Source organism: Biomphalaria glabrata, chromosome 15, assembly GCF_947242115.1.
Source record: "Biomphalaria glabrata chromosome 15, xgBioGlab47.1, whole genome shotgun sequence".
NCBI lineage: Eukaryota > Metazoa > Mollusca > Gastropoda > Planorbidae > Biomphalaria > Biomphalaria glabrata.
Window position 1 is genome coordinate 30141442 of NC_074725.1, and position 17369 is coordinate 30158810.

The 17369-nt window shown below is 34.5% G+C and overlaps 2 protein-coding genes across 6 annotated transcripts in view; one reads left to right on the top strand and one right to left on the bottom strand.

Moving 5' to 3' along the window:
• LOC106069970 (elongator complex protein 5-like) lies at nt 1-8137 on the top strand. The gene is made up of 8 exons (XM_056011990.1): nt 1-761; nt 1788-1848; nt 1943-2023; nt 2410-2597; nt 3613-3785; nt 5245-5343; nt 6824-6918; nt 8012-8137. Exons 1-8 carry the CDS (start codon nt 707-709, stop codon nt 8100-8102), a joined length of 843 nt encoding a protein of 280 aa, XP_055867965.1. The 5' UTR covers nt 1-706; the 3' UTR covers nt 8103-8137.
• Nucleotides 8138-14148: 6011 nt separating this feature from the next.
• LOC106078452 (UDP-glucuronic acid decarboxylase 1-like) overlaps nt 14149-17369 on the bottom strand; it is a 60988-nt gene continuing 57767 nt past the window's right edge. For all 5 annotated transcript variants that reach the window (XM_056011985.1, XM_056011989.1, XM_056011987.1 and 2 more), the window contains 2 exons: nt 17033-17136; nt 14149-15695 (listed from right to left, as the gene is read on the bottom strand). In XM_056011985.1, coding sequence (XP_055867960.1) covers nt 15585-15695; nt 17033-17136 — 215 coding nt within the window. In that variant the 3' untranslated portion in view covers nt 14149-15584. The remainder of the gene's footprint in view (nt 15696-17032; nt 17137-17369) is intronic.

A 17369-nucleotide genomic window follows, 5' to 3' on the forward strand; every position in this document is an offset into this window, starting at 1 on the left:
GTTGGATCAAGTAACACAGTGTCAAGTGTGTTGTTATAGTACACATTGCACACTCTGATTGTCACAACTCTAGAATCTAGATCTAGATGGAGATCTTGATATAGATCTAACCTAGATCTAGTTAACGTCTATATATATAGAAACTAGTTCTAAATGTAGAATCTAGTATAATTCCAGAGTTAGTTTAAGAAACTCAAGACATTAGACTAGAGTCACGACGGAGTCACTCTCAGTAGTCTCAGCGACTCACTGTCCTACTCCTACTTTACTACACTATACTACTAGTTAAAGTAGTTTAAGTTACTTTAACTAGTTAGATCATATTCATAGTAGATCTAGTACTAATACTCCTTCTACTTCTAGATCTAGTGACTATCTAGTCCTAGTTTTAGAGTCAGTAAGGAGTCAACATCATCATAATCGTATTTATTATATAAAGAAGGACCAGATACTCCAACTCCAATAGACTTGCTATAGTATAGATGTGGTATTATTTATCATTATAGAATATTATACTAAAATCGAATTGGTTAGATCATAGATGTAGAATTGTAGATCTAAATAGAATCTAGATTAGGTCTAGCCTACTATAGACAGTATAGGCTATAGATCTATATTAATCTATAAAAATCTATGTATATAGAGAATACATCTATATACGAGTATAGGTCTAGGTACTATAGCTGTCCATCCATTGACGTTCAAAATGCTGGATGACTTGCTTGCAGGACAAGAAAAGAGCAAATTCATTCTTATGCAAGGTTTCTTTTTTTTTTTTTATTTCACTTTTTAGTCTAGGCCTCAAATGTCGACGTCTAATAGAAATGTTAATAATAAATTGTTTTGTATTGTAAATGTAAAAAATCCAGCTGTTTGTGTGATACATTCCTTCACAGTCATCTTAATGTCAATGTTTTGTTTTACATGTTCCAGATGTTCCTTCAGAATGGATTATTAATTATATAGCGCTACTTTCATGATATAGCATGCTCAGAGCGCTTTGGTCCAATCTCAGTTGTGGACCAGTGGGGAGGGAGGGGGTATCTAGAAGGTTTTTCCACCCTAGCCCATAACTCCCACAGGATTGTGGGGGATGGTCCTGAACAGGGTTTGACCTGAGATCATTAAGACAACAGTCCAAAGTGCATACCAAATGACTCAAAGCTTTAATATGAGTTTTGGCCAAGACATAATAATCTTCCTGTCTGAAGGAATAGACTCTGAAATGTAGAACTTGTCGCTTGCCTTTAGTTTTACCTTTGTCCTCACAGGACCTATAGATCAACATTTGAGAAAAGCATAGCGACAAAGACAGCTGGCAAAATGTGAAGACCTATATACCTAAATAGAAACTAAAAGTTTCTCTAAATATATGTTTGTTTATATTGAGTCTTCTTCTTCTTCATCGTTCTCATTGTTATGTTGGAGTGTTCATATGACTAGACCAATACATGAGATGAACTGCGCGGTGGTTTCCAAATCAGGGAGCTCTCCATATAGTTTTCTTTCTATTGGGGCGATTTGGGGCCAATGTCTTATACGGGCCTCTTGGTATAGAGAGCAGTTTTGGAGGACGTGGTCGGCATTTTTTATATTGAGTGATAATATAGCTAGTTATAATAAAAAATTACGTACTGATACAAAAAAAATATATTATATATAAATATATACATATCTAATGTTTAATATACATATATATTTAGTTCTTCTAAATGACTAAAGCTAAAAATAAGGTGTAATGGTAGCAAGAAATCTTCTACCACTTTTGTTTTTTTTAACCTCATTAGATGCTGCGGATGGTCCTGGCAGATATTTATTGTTGAACTGGGCTAGAAATCTGTACAAGAGGTAATTATTGTTTGGTACTGGCTTTAGTTTTTATTAGTTGAACTAAAAATTTGTCATTCTTATATGCTTCGCTTTATTTTTTAACTGCTTATAGAGTTGGAAAAACAATCTTGGTTTGTTATGAGCGGCCGCCTCAATATTTCACAGAATGGCTTCCAAAGGATGCTACTGGGAGGTGAGGTCTTTTTCAATATTTTATGTAATAACTATCCAAAGAAGATGTAAATATGTACCTTAGACTTCGATCATCCTGCACCTTTCGGCAAGGCTCTACAAAGATCAGTCGTTGACGATGTTTACCTCCTCTTGCCATTATCTCATGTTATGATGTTGAATGTCAAAATGCAGCGGCCCCTAAAGAGGTCAAGCCCCCCGGGCCCCCAAATCCCTAGCTACGTCACTGTGTGACACCATTTCATATAAGACAACATTTTTTCCTGTTTGGTAAAGTTTGCAACCATTCACAAATATTTCAGAAATAAATTTCTTAAAATTTTTTTAGTCAAGACGGTTGAACTTTTAATAAAAGTTATCTCAGACTTTCTCTATCACCTACTTTAGAATAACTTTCATTGATGGAAACCTGAGAGTACCTGCTTCCAGTGAGGGTGGCTGTGACATCCTATTTGAAAAGGAAATAACTGAGGCCATTTCTGGGCCAACTTGTATCTTGTTTGACTCCCTAACTTTGCCGATCCTTTTGAGGCAAGTACCACAGACTTGTGCCGTGCTTCACAGGTTAATCACAAGTAAGGATTGCATTATTTTTTTATTAAGATGGTTCTAGGCGTGATTGTTTTTCATTTTACAGATGTATGTGAAACTGGGGGATTAATATGTGCCATGCTGCTCTAGTTTTTATCATTTTCCAGTTTAATAAATGACCTATTTCAGTGCTTACAACCTGTGGTACCTGTACCATTGGTGGTATTTTAAGCCATGCCAAGTGGTGCTCGTGTGGTCTCTTATTTTCCATGAATTGATGCCTCAATCTTTCTGTATTACACATTAACAGAACACTTCACACATTCTGAGTACTTAGCAGAACATTTTGCTTATTTTTTAGAGAGGTTAATTCATGTAGTGGCCTACTAGTTAATTATTCCAGTAGTGCATGGAACACCTATTCAAGCCTCACTGAACAGAAGGGTTCCGCAGTTTGGGAACCACTGCGCTAGAAGATAGGTAAACAATCTATAGTGAGTACAAGTGGTAAAGTACAAGTTAGCCTGTAATTAAAATTCTTCTCTAGTGAGAATCTGACGTCTGATAATTGTGCATGGAACACCTATTCAAGCCTTACTGAACAGAAGGGTTCTGCAGTTTGGGAAACACTGCGCTAGAATATAGATAAACAATCTATAGTGAGTACAAGTGGTAAAGTACAAGTTAGCCTGTAATTAAAATTCTTCTCTAGTGAGAATCTGACGTCTGATAGTTGTGCATATGACTTTTCACTCCTGTGACATTTATACACCTCTTGTTGATTTTTTTTAAACGGTAATTTGATAATTCAAGTTCAATTAGTTCAATATCCCTTAACATCTCCATCATAGTGATTACAATGAATTTTTTATTTTTTTGGAAGAACACAGGCCAAAATGAAATATTCTTTGACAGCTGTCTTTCAGTTTACTGGTGCTCACCATGTTGTGCTTGTTCACAAACAGCTTGAAAAGCACTAACCTATTTAATTAGCTGACTTTCAATATGTCAAATGGAAAATATCTCCTCACAGATCATCACTTTTTATTTTCTGACCAGATGAAAATGTTCTTCAGGTCCTGGCTCTGATTCATAAAGACATTCATGACCAGCACACCTGTGACCTACTTAGCTCCTTGGCCACGAGCATAGTGGACGTGTCTCCCGTCTCGTTGCTCCAACACAAACATAACATCAGGCACTGTCGGGTGACTGGCAAAGTTTTCAAAACAGTAAGTTTATTTCAAATGTAATACGGCAAAGTTTTCAAAACAGTAAGTTTATTTCAAATGTAAATTATGAGTGAGTCTGGTTTGAATGTGTATTTTTGGTTTTCTATAGTTATAATGTTTTGTTTGGTGTAATGCACAAGTTGTAAGGCAAATTATGGATAATAGAGATTATTATTATTAGTTTGAACTCAACTTTGGATCACTTTGGTTAACTAGATCATTTTGTCCTTCTTACGATATAAAATAAATAAAATATACAAAGAATACCTATTATAAATCACACATTTATAAAGTATATAAACTCATATGAGATCTTACATAATGTGGTGAATTGATATCATCTGACTTCACTCCTTACTAATTATTACTTCTTACTTCTCATTAGCCACAGAACATTATTAATTAAAACATACTTGATAACAACTTTAAATTCTATAAAATTGAGACTTTTATTAATCACTGGAAAATCCGTGCAGTCTTCCTAAAACATCGCTATTTCAAACTACTATTCAACTACTTATTCAAAACAGCCTACTTCTAGATTAACGCCATGTTGGTCTCTTGTTTGCCTAAGTCTACTACGTCATTAGTCTGTCTAACTACGTGCTAAAAACAATACACAATACATTTAACTAACAAAACTAACCTACTCTCTAAACTAGTACATAACAATAGTTTCATTACTTACACAAGGCTGAAAGAATATTGAATTGTTTCAACCCTGTATTTAACATTATAGCTTTCAAAACATTGTTTGGAAATGTTTGAAGCTTGCTTGTTCATTAATGCATTAGCACTTTCAGTGAAGAGTTACTCTCAAGGAGTGGCTTCATTATCTTCTTATCTTATAAAAATATAGTTAATTGTGCAGATTTTAATAAAAAAAAAATTCACTTAGGTCTATAAAATGCAGTGAAGAGGCTCGTAAGTGAAAGTTAGTAAGTGAAGTCTGAAGAAAAAAAAAAAAATTTTTAATTTGTGATTGTCTTATTAAATCTTATCTTGTAAAATACAGATGTTACTTCAAAAAAGAAGAGGATTATGTCCTAAGCGTGTCCAAAGGTCATTCTAGTCATGCATGTTAGTCAATGGCTTTGATTCTATCACGTCGTTGGTTTTCCTGGCTGATTCAGGCAACCCATTCCATGCTCTTATAGAACTAGGGAAGAAGAAGTATTTGTACAAATTTGTTCTAGCATTTGGAAGTAACTTGGTATACTGTTTAACTGTCTTTATAATGTTAAACGTTTCAGTTATTTTCCAATCCTCAACTTTGACTTTGAGACACACATTTCAAATAGACTTGGTCTGATCTATGTATTCTTTCTGAAAACACTTTTTATTGTTTATAATTTGAATTTGGAAAATATTTTGGAAACTTGAGCTGTTATGTAACAATATTTTTTAATGGTAAAATTTTTTTTTAAAGTTAACTTTATTCTGTTCCATCTTGTTTTAGGTAGAGTCAGTGACTTATGATAGCGAGTTGAATGTGAAAACAATTACGCCATGGACTTCAACCACAGACGTGCCTGCATCATCCATAACAGGTCCCCAGGTAGGAAGTTTAGGATGGACATTTTAAAAGAAAACAAAATTAATTAAATACAATATAAATTCTTTCACGCAAATAATAAGGCATTGTCTTTGATTCTGAAGATGAGTGTGTGACCAAGCAAACCCATATGTGATATGCTGGAGGTTGGTGTTGATAGTGTAGAAGCACTATTAACTATTCAACAGATGCACTGGGTTGGACACTTATTTCATCGACTGATGCACTGGGTTGGACACCTATCCTGTTGACTGATGCATTGGGTTGAACATCTATCCCATCAACTGATGCACTTGGTTGGACGCCTATCCCATTGACTAATGCACTGGGTTGGACACCCATACTGCCAACTGATGCACTGGGTTGGACACCTATCCCATATGGGGGTCGCATGCTAAATGTGATCTTTTTTGATGAGCTAATAGGAAGGCGGTCTAACAATATGCCCTACCCCAACCCCCAGAGTACTATAAAACTCAATTCAGGCATCATTTTTCTCTCACTGGCATAGAGGAAAGCAACTAGCAGTAGTTGGCATCTGAAAGAGAATGCTGAAGAGCTCTCAGTAAGGTTGGGGGCAATTAATTGAGGCCCAAAGAAGAACCCTAGCCCCAGACAGGCACAGAAGATGAAACTAATAACAACGCAAATTGAACTTGTTATAGATAAAATCATAAAGTTTCATTTAAAAGATTTCTAACACTCTTTAACAGAATTATTTAAAATCTTGAAACCCAACTAGTCAATAGTTGACAAGTAACCATAATATGCAAAAGAACTAAAAAAAAAAGTCTACTTGACTTCATGGGAGTCTCATACTTATTTTTTATACCATGTGATGATTCTCCTACCTGGAACAGTACCAGGAAATAGAAGGGATGGATCAACAAGGAAAGAACAGCTACAACAAAAGAAGGAGAGTGTTGCAGAGATTATTTATTCCAAATAAAAAAGAAAGGTAACCCTTTCAGACCTTGCTATGGCTACCTGGTCACATGGTATGCGCGCTGGACTGTCATTCGGACTTGTCAATGGTCCCAGGTTCATATCCTACCCGCAGCCATCCCCCGTCATCCTGGGGGAGGTGTGGACTAGGAAGTAAATTATCTACAACTTTGAAGGAACATCCGAAACATGTCATTTTGCAAAATTTTTTTTCTATGGGTACTTTTATCGTTTTGATGTCAAGTTGTATTACTCATAAAAGGAAACAGAAAGGCTGGAATTTATTATTGCAAGTAAAATACAAGCAATCTAAGTTTAAAAACAACTTTGACATTCATGTTCAACCTTACTACTCGACAAGGATAATTTAAAAAGTGAAACAATTCCTAATGGACTATATTTTTCTTTCATATTGTACTTGAATGCTAAAACTTAACATCATTGTGTGTGTCTGTGTGTTTAACATGCAAATGCAAAGCAATTTCTACAATTTACTAGGATCTCTGACAATGTATGCTCTATTTTATTTTATCATTAGGTTGATCCTCTTGCCAAGCTTTCGTTCAACTTGTCCTTAACGGAAACCGAGAAGGAAGCTCGTAGCCAAGTGAAATTACCATACATTAAAGATATGTAAGTATTAATAATATATTGGTGTCTCTCGATTGGTTAATGTGTAAATTTTTCAGTAGTTCTTTTATGGGTGTCTCTTTTTTTTTTTTGTCAGAAATCTCATCTCATCTCTTCCTGTAGTCCAGTGTGGGTCATAGGCCACCTACCAGCTTCCTCCAGGCATTTCGGTTCTGGGCAAGTCTCTTCAATTATCCCCACGTCTTACCCATCTGCCTGGCATATACCTCTTGGTGCCCTTTACCCCTAGGGGGGCGGGGGGGGGGGGGAGAGAAACTGTCCATCATGTCTTTGAAGGAAATGTTCTTCAGTGGGCCACTGCTTTGTTCTTTGCCTCAGTTCCTCACTAGTGATCTTATCTGGCCAGTGGTTCATGTTCTACCTGGACGTTGTTTTGTTTTATTGGTGGCCTGATCTCGGCATGTTGTTCACAGGATCCTTCTCAACCATTGCTGCTGAGACACGTTCAGTCTGTTTTTAAATTTTGTGGATGACTTCCACATATTGCAAGCGCAAGTGGCCGCTGAGACGATGATTGCATTAAAAAGAATGGATTTTTGGTCTCCATGCTGGTCAATTTGTTTGTCCCTACCCAACGAGCAGCATCGTGATTTACACCTCCATCACTTGTGATGATAATGACAAATAAATTTTTATAAATACTTGTGTAGGTCAGTGGCTCCATCATGGAGGCTCGAGACCTCCACTTCAAAAAGAGTCGAGCAACTTTTTTATTTTTTGAAAAAGCAGCAGGGAAACCTTCCAGATACACCTTCTTTCCTACCTAATTGGCAAACAAAAATGCTTGGACCACAGAAGCGCACTGAGCATGTTATAAGTTGCAACAAACGCAATTAATAACAAAACTTTTCCAATTGCATAAATTTATTATTGTTAGTCTAGATCTATTTAAATTAATTACATGACTAATGTTATTTCGCTCAATATAAGCTTTGTTTTTTTTTTTTAAGTATTTTAAAAAATCTTTTACTTGTTTATGTACTGTATTAGTACGGTACTTAACTAATATAGTTAGTTTGTATGTATTGTACCAAAAATTGTATCTATTCTCTCCCTCCTGCATTTATATTTCAAGTGAAACTGAGATATCAAGTCGCATAATTTACCAGCCAGATGAAGCAGATGATATTGATGATGAAGACCCAGACGAAGATCTAGATATTTAATTTTTTCCAAGCATTAAAGAAATTTATCTAATTTTGATTGGTTTTAGCGTGTATTATCATTTGTTTTTTTTTTTTCCATATAAGATAAAAATGTTGAATTTCTTTTTTAGCTCACAAAAACCCCAAATGTGACTCAAGTTGTTGTGTTGACCCTAACAAATGTGATAGTCTCATAGTGGTTTAAAAGCACTAATAATAAAACCATATTGAAAGTCACTAAAACTATTATAAGACTATGTTTAAACCACTATAAGACTGTTTAAAGCCACTATAGGTCTGAGGCATTTATGTCTCGAGAGAATATCTTTTCCCTTTGCAACTTCTTGTGTGATTAAAGAAATCAATCCTTGATACACTGCTGCGGTTACATGTTGGACATATGTAATCACCAGGCGCCATTGCATTTCCACCCTTCTTTCTACTACTGTTGTGTTGGGGCATCTGCAATCCGGCACCCTTGACCCTTCCTTTATGCTCGCTCTCAATGGGGATCTATGCAGTGCCACTTTTTCCCTGGTGCTATTGTCAATTTTGAAGAGCTTTCATGTCGCATTTGCATACATCCGTATACCATATAAGTGGGCGACCAGTGTCTCTCCTGCCTTCTGTTAGATCGCCATACTAAATGTCTTGTGACAGTGACTAGACTATGTTTAAAGCTACTATAAGACTGTTTAAACCACTATAAGACTAGGTGCATGACAATAAACAAATAACAATAAGATAAGTTGAATGGAAACAAAAGTTTATATCAATCAATCACCAGTAAATAAAATACAAAGAAACTATGTACACATAACATCAGGATAAAACACTGCTAGGGTGATGTTTCAATCATGAATTATTTCAATGCCACTAACAACCAAAACCTCACAAGAGAAATCAGAAAACTACATATATATTCTTGTTTGCATAACTATTTCTAAATGCATAGATTAGAGAATGTTTCCATCATCAGCTGGATATGTCCTTATAAAATAACTCAAGGAAAACAAACTCCATTCTCCCCACCCATGCTTTTAATTCCAAAAATAGAAGGAATATTGTGGCCAGCACAATTATTGGAACAGCGACAAAAATAAATTGAACAAAAAAAGTCTTGACTAAAAAAATCTATCAGTTTGTCACTGAGTATTTTTTACTTACATAGTGACAGAAATTAGATCTTTTTTTCATTGTTTTGTTAGTTTCAAATTTCTCTACTATAATACCCAAACCTCTTAGGCATGATTTAACTCTTAGGCTATTGGGACATCCATTATTAACCAATTAAAAAAACAACTGATAAATTCTAAACTAAGTAGCAATTTTACTAAAGGGGTCAATTTCAATTGGATACTACAGTGTACCACTGACATGCTGACTGACACCAGAAGAGCTCATTGCAATTTACTTGCTGACATTTGTATTTAGTGGAATGCAAATTAACATCACAAAAAGCACAATTTAGTGATTCCCTCAAAATAAATACGAGACTATGGACCTTGGATCAACTGTATAACATGTATAGCTTTTTACATTCTCTGTAGGATGCAAACAAACACCAAATGTGTGCTTAAAATTAAAAAGGTATCTTTTATTTCAAATGAAATGCCATCTCAGAATTGGCTTTTTTTTTTAAATGGGGTAAGCTACAAAGTGTCAAGTATCATGTGACAAAATATTTACTTGTAAATGTATGAAATTCCTGTTGGTCTCTCAAACACCAAAATACCTGGCAACTTTGATGATAAATGTACATACTTGTGTGAGAATCAAACTGGCATCATTATACTTCATCACCTGAACATGTCATTAAAAGGGATTTACATACATTAAACACAGACACACAGAAAAGAATTTTTCTATTATTCATTTCTATTCATAAACGTTTTCACCAAAAATCAGTTCTTCACTTACAATGATTCATGTGAATACACAGTTATGATGGATACACTAGGACAAATTACATAGAATGTAAAACGTACAAATTTATATAAATTTACTCAACATTTTAATTGTGTTAAAACTTGTATATTTGGCAGCAACAATTAATGTTTATGTAAATATTTAAAAAAAAAAAAAAAAAAGAGATTTTGGCTGTAAATAAAACTAAATGGGGCCAATTAATGATTTTACACTGTATAAATGAGTGTATTAACAAAAAAAAAAAAAGTTTTTAATTGTGTAACTTTTAAAGTATTTATTAAGTCAGACATTAACCATCCGCAACAGAAACAGATGACCTTTACATCATCTGCCCTATAGATCACACAGTCTAAAGCCAGCAGCCTCCTTACATTATATTGTCTGAAGAAGTACATCAATTTCAATGTAACATATAAAGTACAATGTAAGGAATATGTCCTTTATAGGAATCATAACTACTTGACCTATCTTAATGAACCTTGGCATGTACGTTCCTTAGATACTAGCTGTGATCTTAGGATATGTAAAGTTGCACTACAACAAGAGAGTTCACTAGATTTAGGCCAGTGAGGCATCTTGACGTAGATTATAATTATTAAAACAGCGTAGATGCCTTTTATTATATAACAAAACAAAAACAGAACAAAAAACCAGAGCAAAGATGAATAAAAAAAACATAGCTAGTATAATATAAAGTTAAATCATGAGTCAGAGTCAAAACATTCATTCTGATTGTCTTAAAAGCTTAGATTCAATAATAGCACATTCCCAGTCGAGTGCTGCTGCACTGAAGTATTACAATGAAGATTCAATGGACACACACATGTACAAATGAAGGGGCTTTGTTTCTCGTGTACAATGTCAAGGTTAGATTCTCTGTACATAGCCACCCCAGCATTGTTACTCTCACTTGGAATGTCGGATAACACAGGAGTGAACCTTTGGCAAACTAAGAAGCATCTTAAAACGCTGAGACAATAAGGCAACATGAACCTCAGCAGTTTACACTGGTCGCATGCTAACATCAGGAACAGTACAGTGGATAAAGTGATTACAGTAGGGGGTGCCTCATTCTTTATTCAGAAACATAGACAGGTCATATTGCTAGTCCTAGACCGTGACACACTGTACATTTGTCTCCGTTCTCTTTAAGTCAACATCAATGAAAAAAAATTCTTCCATATTTTAAGATCCTTCATGCTCACCAAAGCAACTTAGATTCGGGCAAGCAACATTAAAAAAATTAGGCTGGCCACTGATGTACAAGCAATGAAAAACATTTCTATTTAGTAACATGTATGTATATTTCCTGCCAACCTAGCTAACAAAAATGCCCTTTCAATTATTCAATATCTTAAGTTTCCTTGATTAAGCTAATAAGCAAATATTTTTTTTTACAACAGTTGAAAAATAAACAGGGTTTCAAATTGGCTACATTATCATTTCCATGTATAAGAAAAAACTAAACCTTGTAAGAACTTACAAAAAAATTCTTAAAAACATGCATCAAAAACTACAAAAAGACAAAACAATTGTCAAATATGCAAGATGGATTTCAAGGTAGAGACATCATAAATTTAGCCTTGACCAATTAGGGTGGATAAAAATGTAATTTAAAAAAAAATAATAATAAATAATGTGATTTATTTGATTTAATCAGATTTTGTTTATTAATTTTTTTATTTATGAAGGATTTTGTAAGGATTTCTATAAATTAGGAAAAACATTTAATAATGCATAAGCTTAATTTTTTTTTTTTAGTTATAAAAATTTCAAGTTCATTAACTCACATACGGAACAGTAAATTGTGATTAAAATAAAATATCATTACATCTATTTAGATACAATAATAAAGCACGAGTTGCTGTGCACTTTATCAGCCAGCATAGTAAATGTCCAACCAATCCGGAACTATGCTATCTATTTATTGTGTCAAGCTAACCTTTATAATTTTTTTTTTTAACAGCATCAAAATAATTTGAGTGAGTCGTAGTAATTGCAGTAATTGCGTTAAATCTTTATCTCTTCAATATCTGCATACGATCAAAACTAAACTGCACCATACAATTTAAATACCTTGATGGTATAATCATTTAGTATATAAGGATTTTTACCAATCTAGTAGATATTTAACCAGAATTAAATTTAGAATCATCGTTTAATCCATAAAAAAGATCATTTATTTTGCAAAGTGAGTTTTGATTTTGTTTTATTTTATTTTTTTAAAAGTATGGTGAAAACAAACATGTATTCAATAAGGGAAGTAAGTAACACACAAAGAACTGGAGATTTATCTATGTTAGCAATAATCAGGATGCTTCATATTTTAATCATTTATGATTATTTAGTGCCATTTTAGTATTTCTGGGGGGGGGGGGGGGTTACCTTTCCTTAATACTTCTTTCTATGTTTGTATTATATATATATATATATATATATATATATATATATATATATATATATATATTTAGGTAGTCTTCACTATGGGCAAATGCTAGATTATAATCAACCTAAACTCAGGATGCACAATTAATACTAGAAATAAAACCTATTGATTTTTTAGATTAAAAGCAAAACTTCTATGATGTTTATTTCCAATGTAATCATGATTTTAATCAATATATATGTCAGTTGAAGCATTTGATTTAAATCAACTGATTTGAATCACTCCAACCCTGTTGTAAGCCTACAATAAGAAAAGTAACTCAACTGTCAGGCATACCACTGAGAACTTAAAATAGTAATACACAAAAGGATTACATTCACTATAGTTATGTGATAATTCTAATTATAAGGTTAAAAAAAAACAACACACACACACAAAGGGTTAATTTCAAATCAATTAAAAATATTCTGAGCAGCACAAGTATTATCATGAACTCAAAATGTCACTTACATACAAAATGACACAGTTAACAAAATTTCTACTCAGTTTAAAATTTTCTAACATGGAAACACAAAAAGGACAAGACATGGCTCAGTGATTTAATTGGAGTTGGGGGGGGGGGGGGGGGGGGGGGTCGCAACAGTACATCATCTGATCCAATAGATCCAAAAACTGATCCAATAGATCCAAAAAGCAAAGGTCTAGAATGGAATCCTTTCACCTTTTTACAACTAAGAAGTAACAGAAAAGGACATTACAGAATCATGACTGATGAATCCAAAAACAGTAACCTCTCTTCTGCTCCTATGTCCTGTCTATGAAACAAACCTTTCCATCACAAGTAAAGCATGAATTTAGAAATAGGTCAAATGAAATAGTGACGCCACAAACATTATGTTTCTCCTTTCAGAACACTGTCTCTTCAAAACTAATTTGTTGATTGATTACCGCAGTTTTATTTGGAGTTGCAGACCGCTGTAGCTGTAACTATGGGATTGGACTGACTGGCCAAAAGTGTTCAGACTTGAATAGGGAGAAACAAAAACCTCTACTTCAACTGCATTGAAAACATTCCGAAACAAAGAAAAAATCCAACTTTGATACAACTTAAGAAATTGTGATGGTGTTCCATCCCTTTAGATACAGTCAGCATGGAAGAGAAGTCAGTGTGGGCCCACAGACCACTTGCTGCCATAAATATTCATATTTCTCCAAGTTAAACTAAGTTAAAGATTTATTTTTAGAAATTCACTCATGGCTACACTTTTCAATTCCCAACACATTTTTATTCTCAAAGTGCAAGTTTGTTAAACCGAAAATTTAAATTTATCAGCAAGTTACAAACATAAAAGAACACCATGTGACATAAATTAAGTTGTAAACAAACAAACACTGCCATTTTTGAGAGGATTTCTATTATTTTTACAATCACCTTATTAAAAATAATGGCAATGTCTTCGAATCCAAAGATTAAGGATGAGTGCAGTGTTTCGCATGACTACGCAAACCCAGTTGCAACCTGCATATTTTCCCGCATCTCTTGCAGACAAAGCCGTTGTCTACCGGCGGTCTATTCAAGTTTTCTTTCGGTCTTCAATAACGGCTTTCCTTTGGGTCTCAAATGTGTCTCCCACATTTGCCTAAAAAGGTATCTTAATAGCAATGAGGTATTTTATATTTTCTTTTCTAAGCCACTATCAATGCGGATATGTTTTGGCATAGGAGGAAGAAAAAAATTTGCTAAGAAAACAATAATGGAGGTGCATTTTATTTGCTGAGCAAAGAAAACAAATAATAAACATTCATACAAATGTTAGTCAAATTGAGATACATACTATAAATAATATATGAATTCAATACAATATTTTCTATAACGACATATATTATATACATTGGTTAAAAAAAAAAGTATGGACAATTAGAGACCTTATAGGTTTTTTTTTATATATCTAAGTAAATACAATACACATTTCTTTTGGATACTTTTCAAGTCCAAATTATCAAACAGTTTGTCAACTTATTGGCAACTCAAGTGCAAGGAGCTGAAACGCAGACATCCTGGCAGCCAAATTGTATATTGAAGGAATAATTAAATAAATCAACTTTAGGCCAACATTAAACTTAACAGTTTAAATTACTGGGCATGGACTGTGTTGATTCTCTAATTGTATAATGCCTTGTATCGCTCTGAGATAATCTTTATCTTCTGTGTTTCAAATTCAATGCTCTTGAAGTAACATATACAATTTCTCTCAAGCTTTGCACTGTTATCGTCCAGACACATCCCAGTTTTATTCCTAGCAGTGCCCGGGCAAGGCTTCTCAGTCTCAATGCGATCCCTGGATGGAAAGTCATTCGAGGAGACACTTTAGCCAATAGGGAAGCGAAACAGAATCCCTGTTAGAGTGTCTAACCACCAAGTCCATCGCATTGGCAGAGATTGAAGAGAGCCCTAAAAACATGCCGCTATCCACACAATGTTCCTCAAGGGTCTGCGGACACCCGCAAGCCTGAGGAGGTACAGAGAAGGAGGAGTTTCTCCAGTGTCCTCCACCTTGGACTCTTAAGCTTCAAACAAGCCAGCTGGAATAAGGATGTAATACAGCATCTGCATGGTTCTCTCCCATACAGAACAGAAGCAGGAGAAAGCTTAGCTCTGTTACTAGCAGCATGTGCAGCCCTTACACGACTTGCAGCATGACATGAGTTTCAAAATATTCCTTAAAAATGATGATTTCTCATTAATATCTTGTCCACAAACCAGTTCATTAACATCTTGACACGTAAAGTACTATTCAGAACTTTTGATATCACAGAACAAGCTCAAAAATTATGAACACAAACTTTCACAACTTTTAAACTATGCAATCAAAACATGAACATAAAAAAAAAATCTTTAAAAAAAAAATACTTCATTAAAATCCCAAGCTTTTCAAATGATAGGAAATCTGGCATCTAATTATGAATACAAGCAAATTTCCATAATATTAATATGACTTGTGTTTTACAAAATACAAAAATTTGAATAAATCACACATTGTGATCACATGAGAACATACACGAAGAAGGAAAAATCTGATGACATTTTAAATATATGGAATCATCCTATGACATTATAAATACATTCAGTGAACAAATGTAATGAAATTTGAAACAACAAGAGACTGGGGGGAGAAAAAAAAAAAGGATTATAACTCTAACATGTCCGGCATGTGAAAATTTCTCTCACTGTGCCGTGACCTTCTCAGTTCATTTTGGAAATATTCAATTGTCTTGTTTAGTCCAACCATCAATGGAACCTGCAGAGACACAAGAGATGTACAATGATAATAGCTTTAAATAAAATGAGATTATGTAGCATACATTAGAGAGAATATATACATAGAGTATAAAGCAATTTTTTTTAAAGTCACAAGACGACCAATAGATGTCTCAAATGTACTCAAAAAAAAAAAAAAAAAAAAAGTAACCAGTAAAAAAATAATCATCAGTTTATCAACTTATTGGCAAGTCTATAAGTCTAGCAAAAAATACAATACTATAAAAAAAAAAAAAAAAAAAAAAGAGCACAGTCCACGACGTCAGCTAAAGAAAATCCCGTCCTTTCCTAAGCATTACTACAAGAGGTCTTTCTTTTCCATTACTCTGTCTCTAATCTAGTTTCATTCAAAGTATTGCATCACTAAAGAAATCCCCAATAAAACCTAACTGCTACGCATCTTACTCTTGAGTCATTACAAGCAGTGTGTCAGACTAAGGACTTCTAGGTCTGCCACTTCCAGCAGATGACAGCTGTTATATACATGGTCATTCTTTACAGTTATTATGTATGGTAATCCTTTGCTTATGCCCACAGCCTCATTTTTCCCCATTCCCACATGAGAGAAGAGCCAGACATATATGATTTTCTTTCCAAGTTTCAAGAGAAGCTTTGGGCTGAAGTATACAAGTGAAATCTCCTATTCTTTGTGTGTTAAGAGTCAGAAGAGCTAAGGCATTGTCCCAACAAGTCCAAGCTGACTGCAATTAGCATGGCCATTAAAATAAAGTAGAAATAAGAAAACCTGCAGAGAATGGATAAGTTCAGAACATCCTACCATTCAGACCCATCTTGGATCCATAATGTCTATAATTTTAATTTGTGTGGAAGAATGTGAAAATCGAGTTAAAAAAAACAAACAAAAAAAACAAGCATTACAACAGGCTGAGATGAACGCGAAATGTGATGTCCTTATGAAGAGGTCAGGCTGCCTGGTCATGTGGTATAAGCTTTGGACTGCCATCTCAATGGCCCTGATTTCAAACCCTGCCTACTAGCATACCCCACCATCCAGCGGGAGGTTTGGGCTAGGATGTAATAATCTTTAAGTTAGAAAGAACAACATCATCATCAAATTGCATTGGAGTGAGGGCTTGAGAGGCTCAAATCCTCTCTTGCAAAAGCCCTGGACAGAAACCTTGCTCTTTGTGTAGTGCATACATGTTACCATACAGGTCAAGAATATTTGGTTTCCCAGACCTGTCGAGACGGAGATCAGAACTTCCAAAACAGGTGGTACCACAATGACTAGCACTTCTACTTAAGGACCCCCCCCCCCCATTTTACCCACCCACCGCATAGTTTAGATGGTCTTACCTTTGGATGCCATCCCAGGTACTTCATAGCTCTGCCAATGTCCGGTTTTCTCCTCTGGGGGTCGTCCTCCATTGCTGTCTTTTTGATGATTTTGCTGTCACCACCTGTACAGAGAAGCGAAAAAAAGTGCAAAAATAAAAGTTCCAGTCAATTGTCTCGACAACTCATTTCAAACTTCAACTAAAACTTTATTCAAGTTTCTCACCCAAAACAGTACTTCCCTTATCACTGGGGAAAAGGAGTCATTTGAAAGATTTTGAAACAAAAATTTGGAATGAATAGGGAGATGTGGGTCATTATTTTAAATAATAATGATGGCCTTCAAGTCCAAAGATTA

What these genes read in the sequence shown, in the direction of transcription:
- LOC106069970 (XM_056011990.1), top strand. Translation starts at nt 707, where the DNA reads ATGCTGGATGACTTGCTTGCAGGACAAGAAAAGAGCAAATTCATTCTT. An exon ending in GCTAGAAATCTGTACAAGAG is followed by an intron (nt 1,849 to 1,942) that starts GTAATTATTGTT and finishes AACTGCTTATAG; the next exon opens with AGTTGGAAAAACAATCTTGG. An exon ending in GCTTCACAGGTTAATCACAA is followed by an intron (nt 2,598 to 3,612) that starts GTAAGGATTGCA and finishes TTTTCTGACCAG; the next exon opens with ATGAAAATGTTCTTCAGGTC.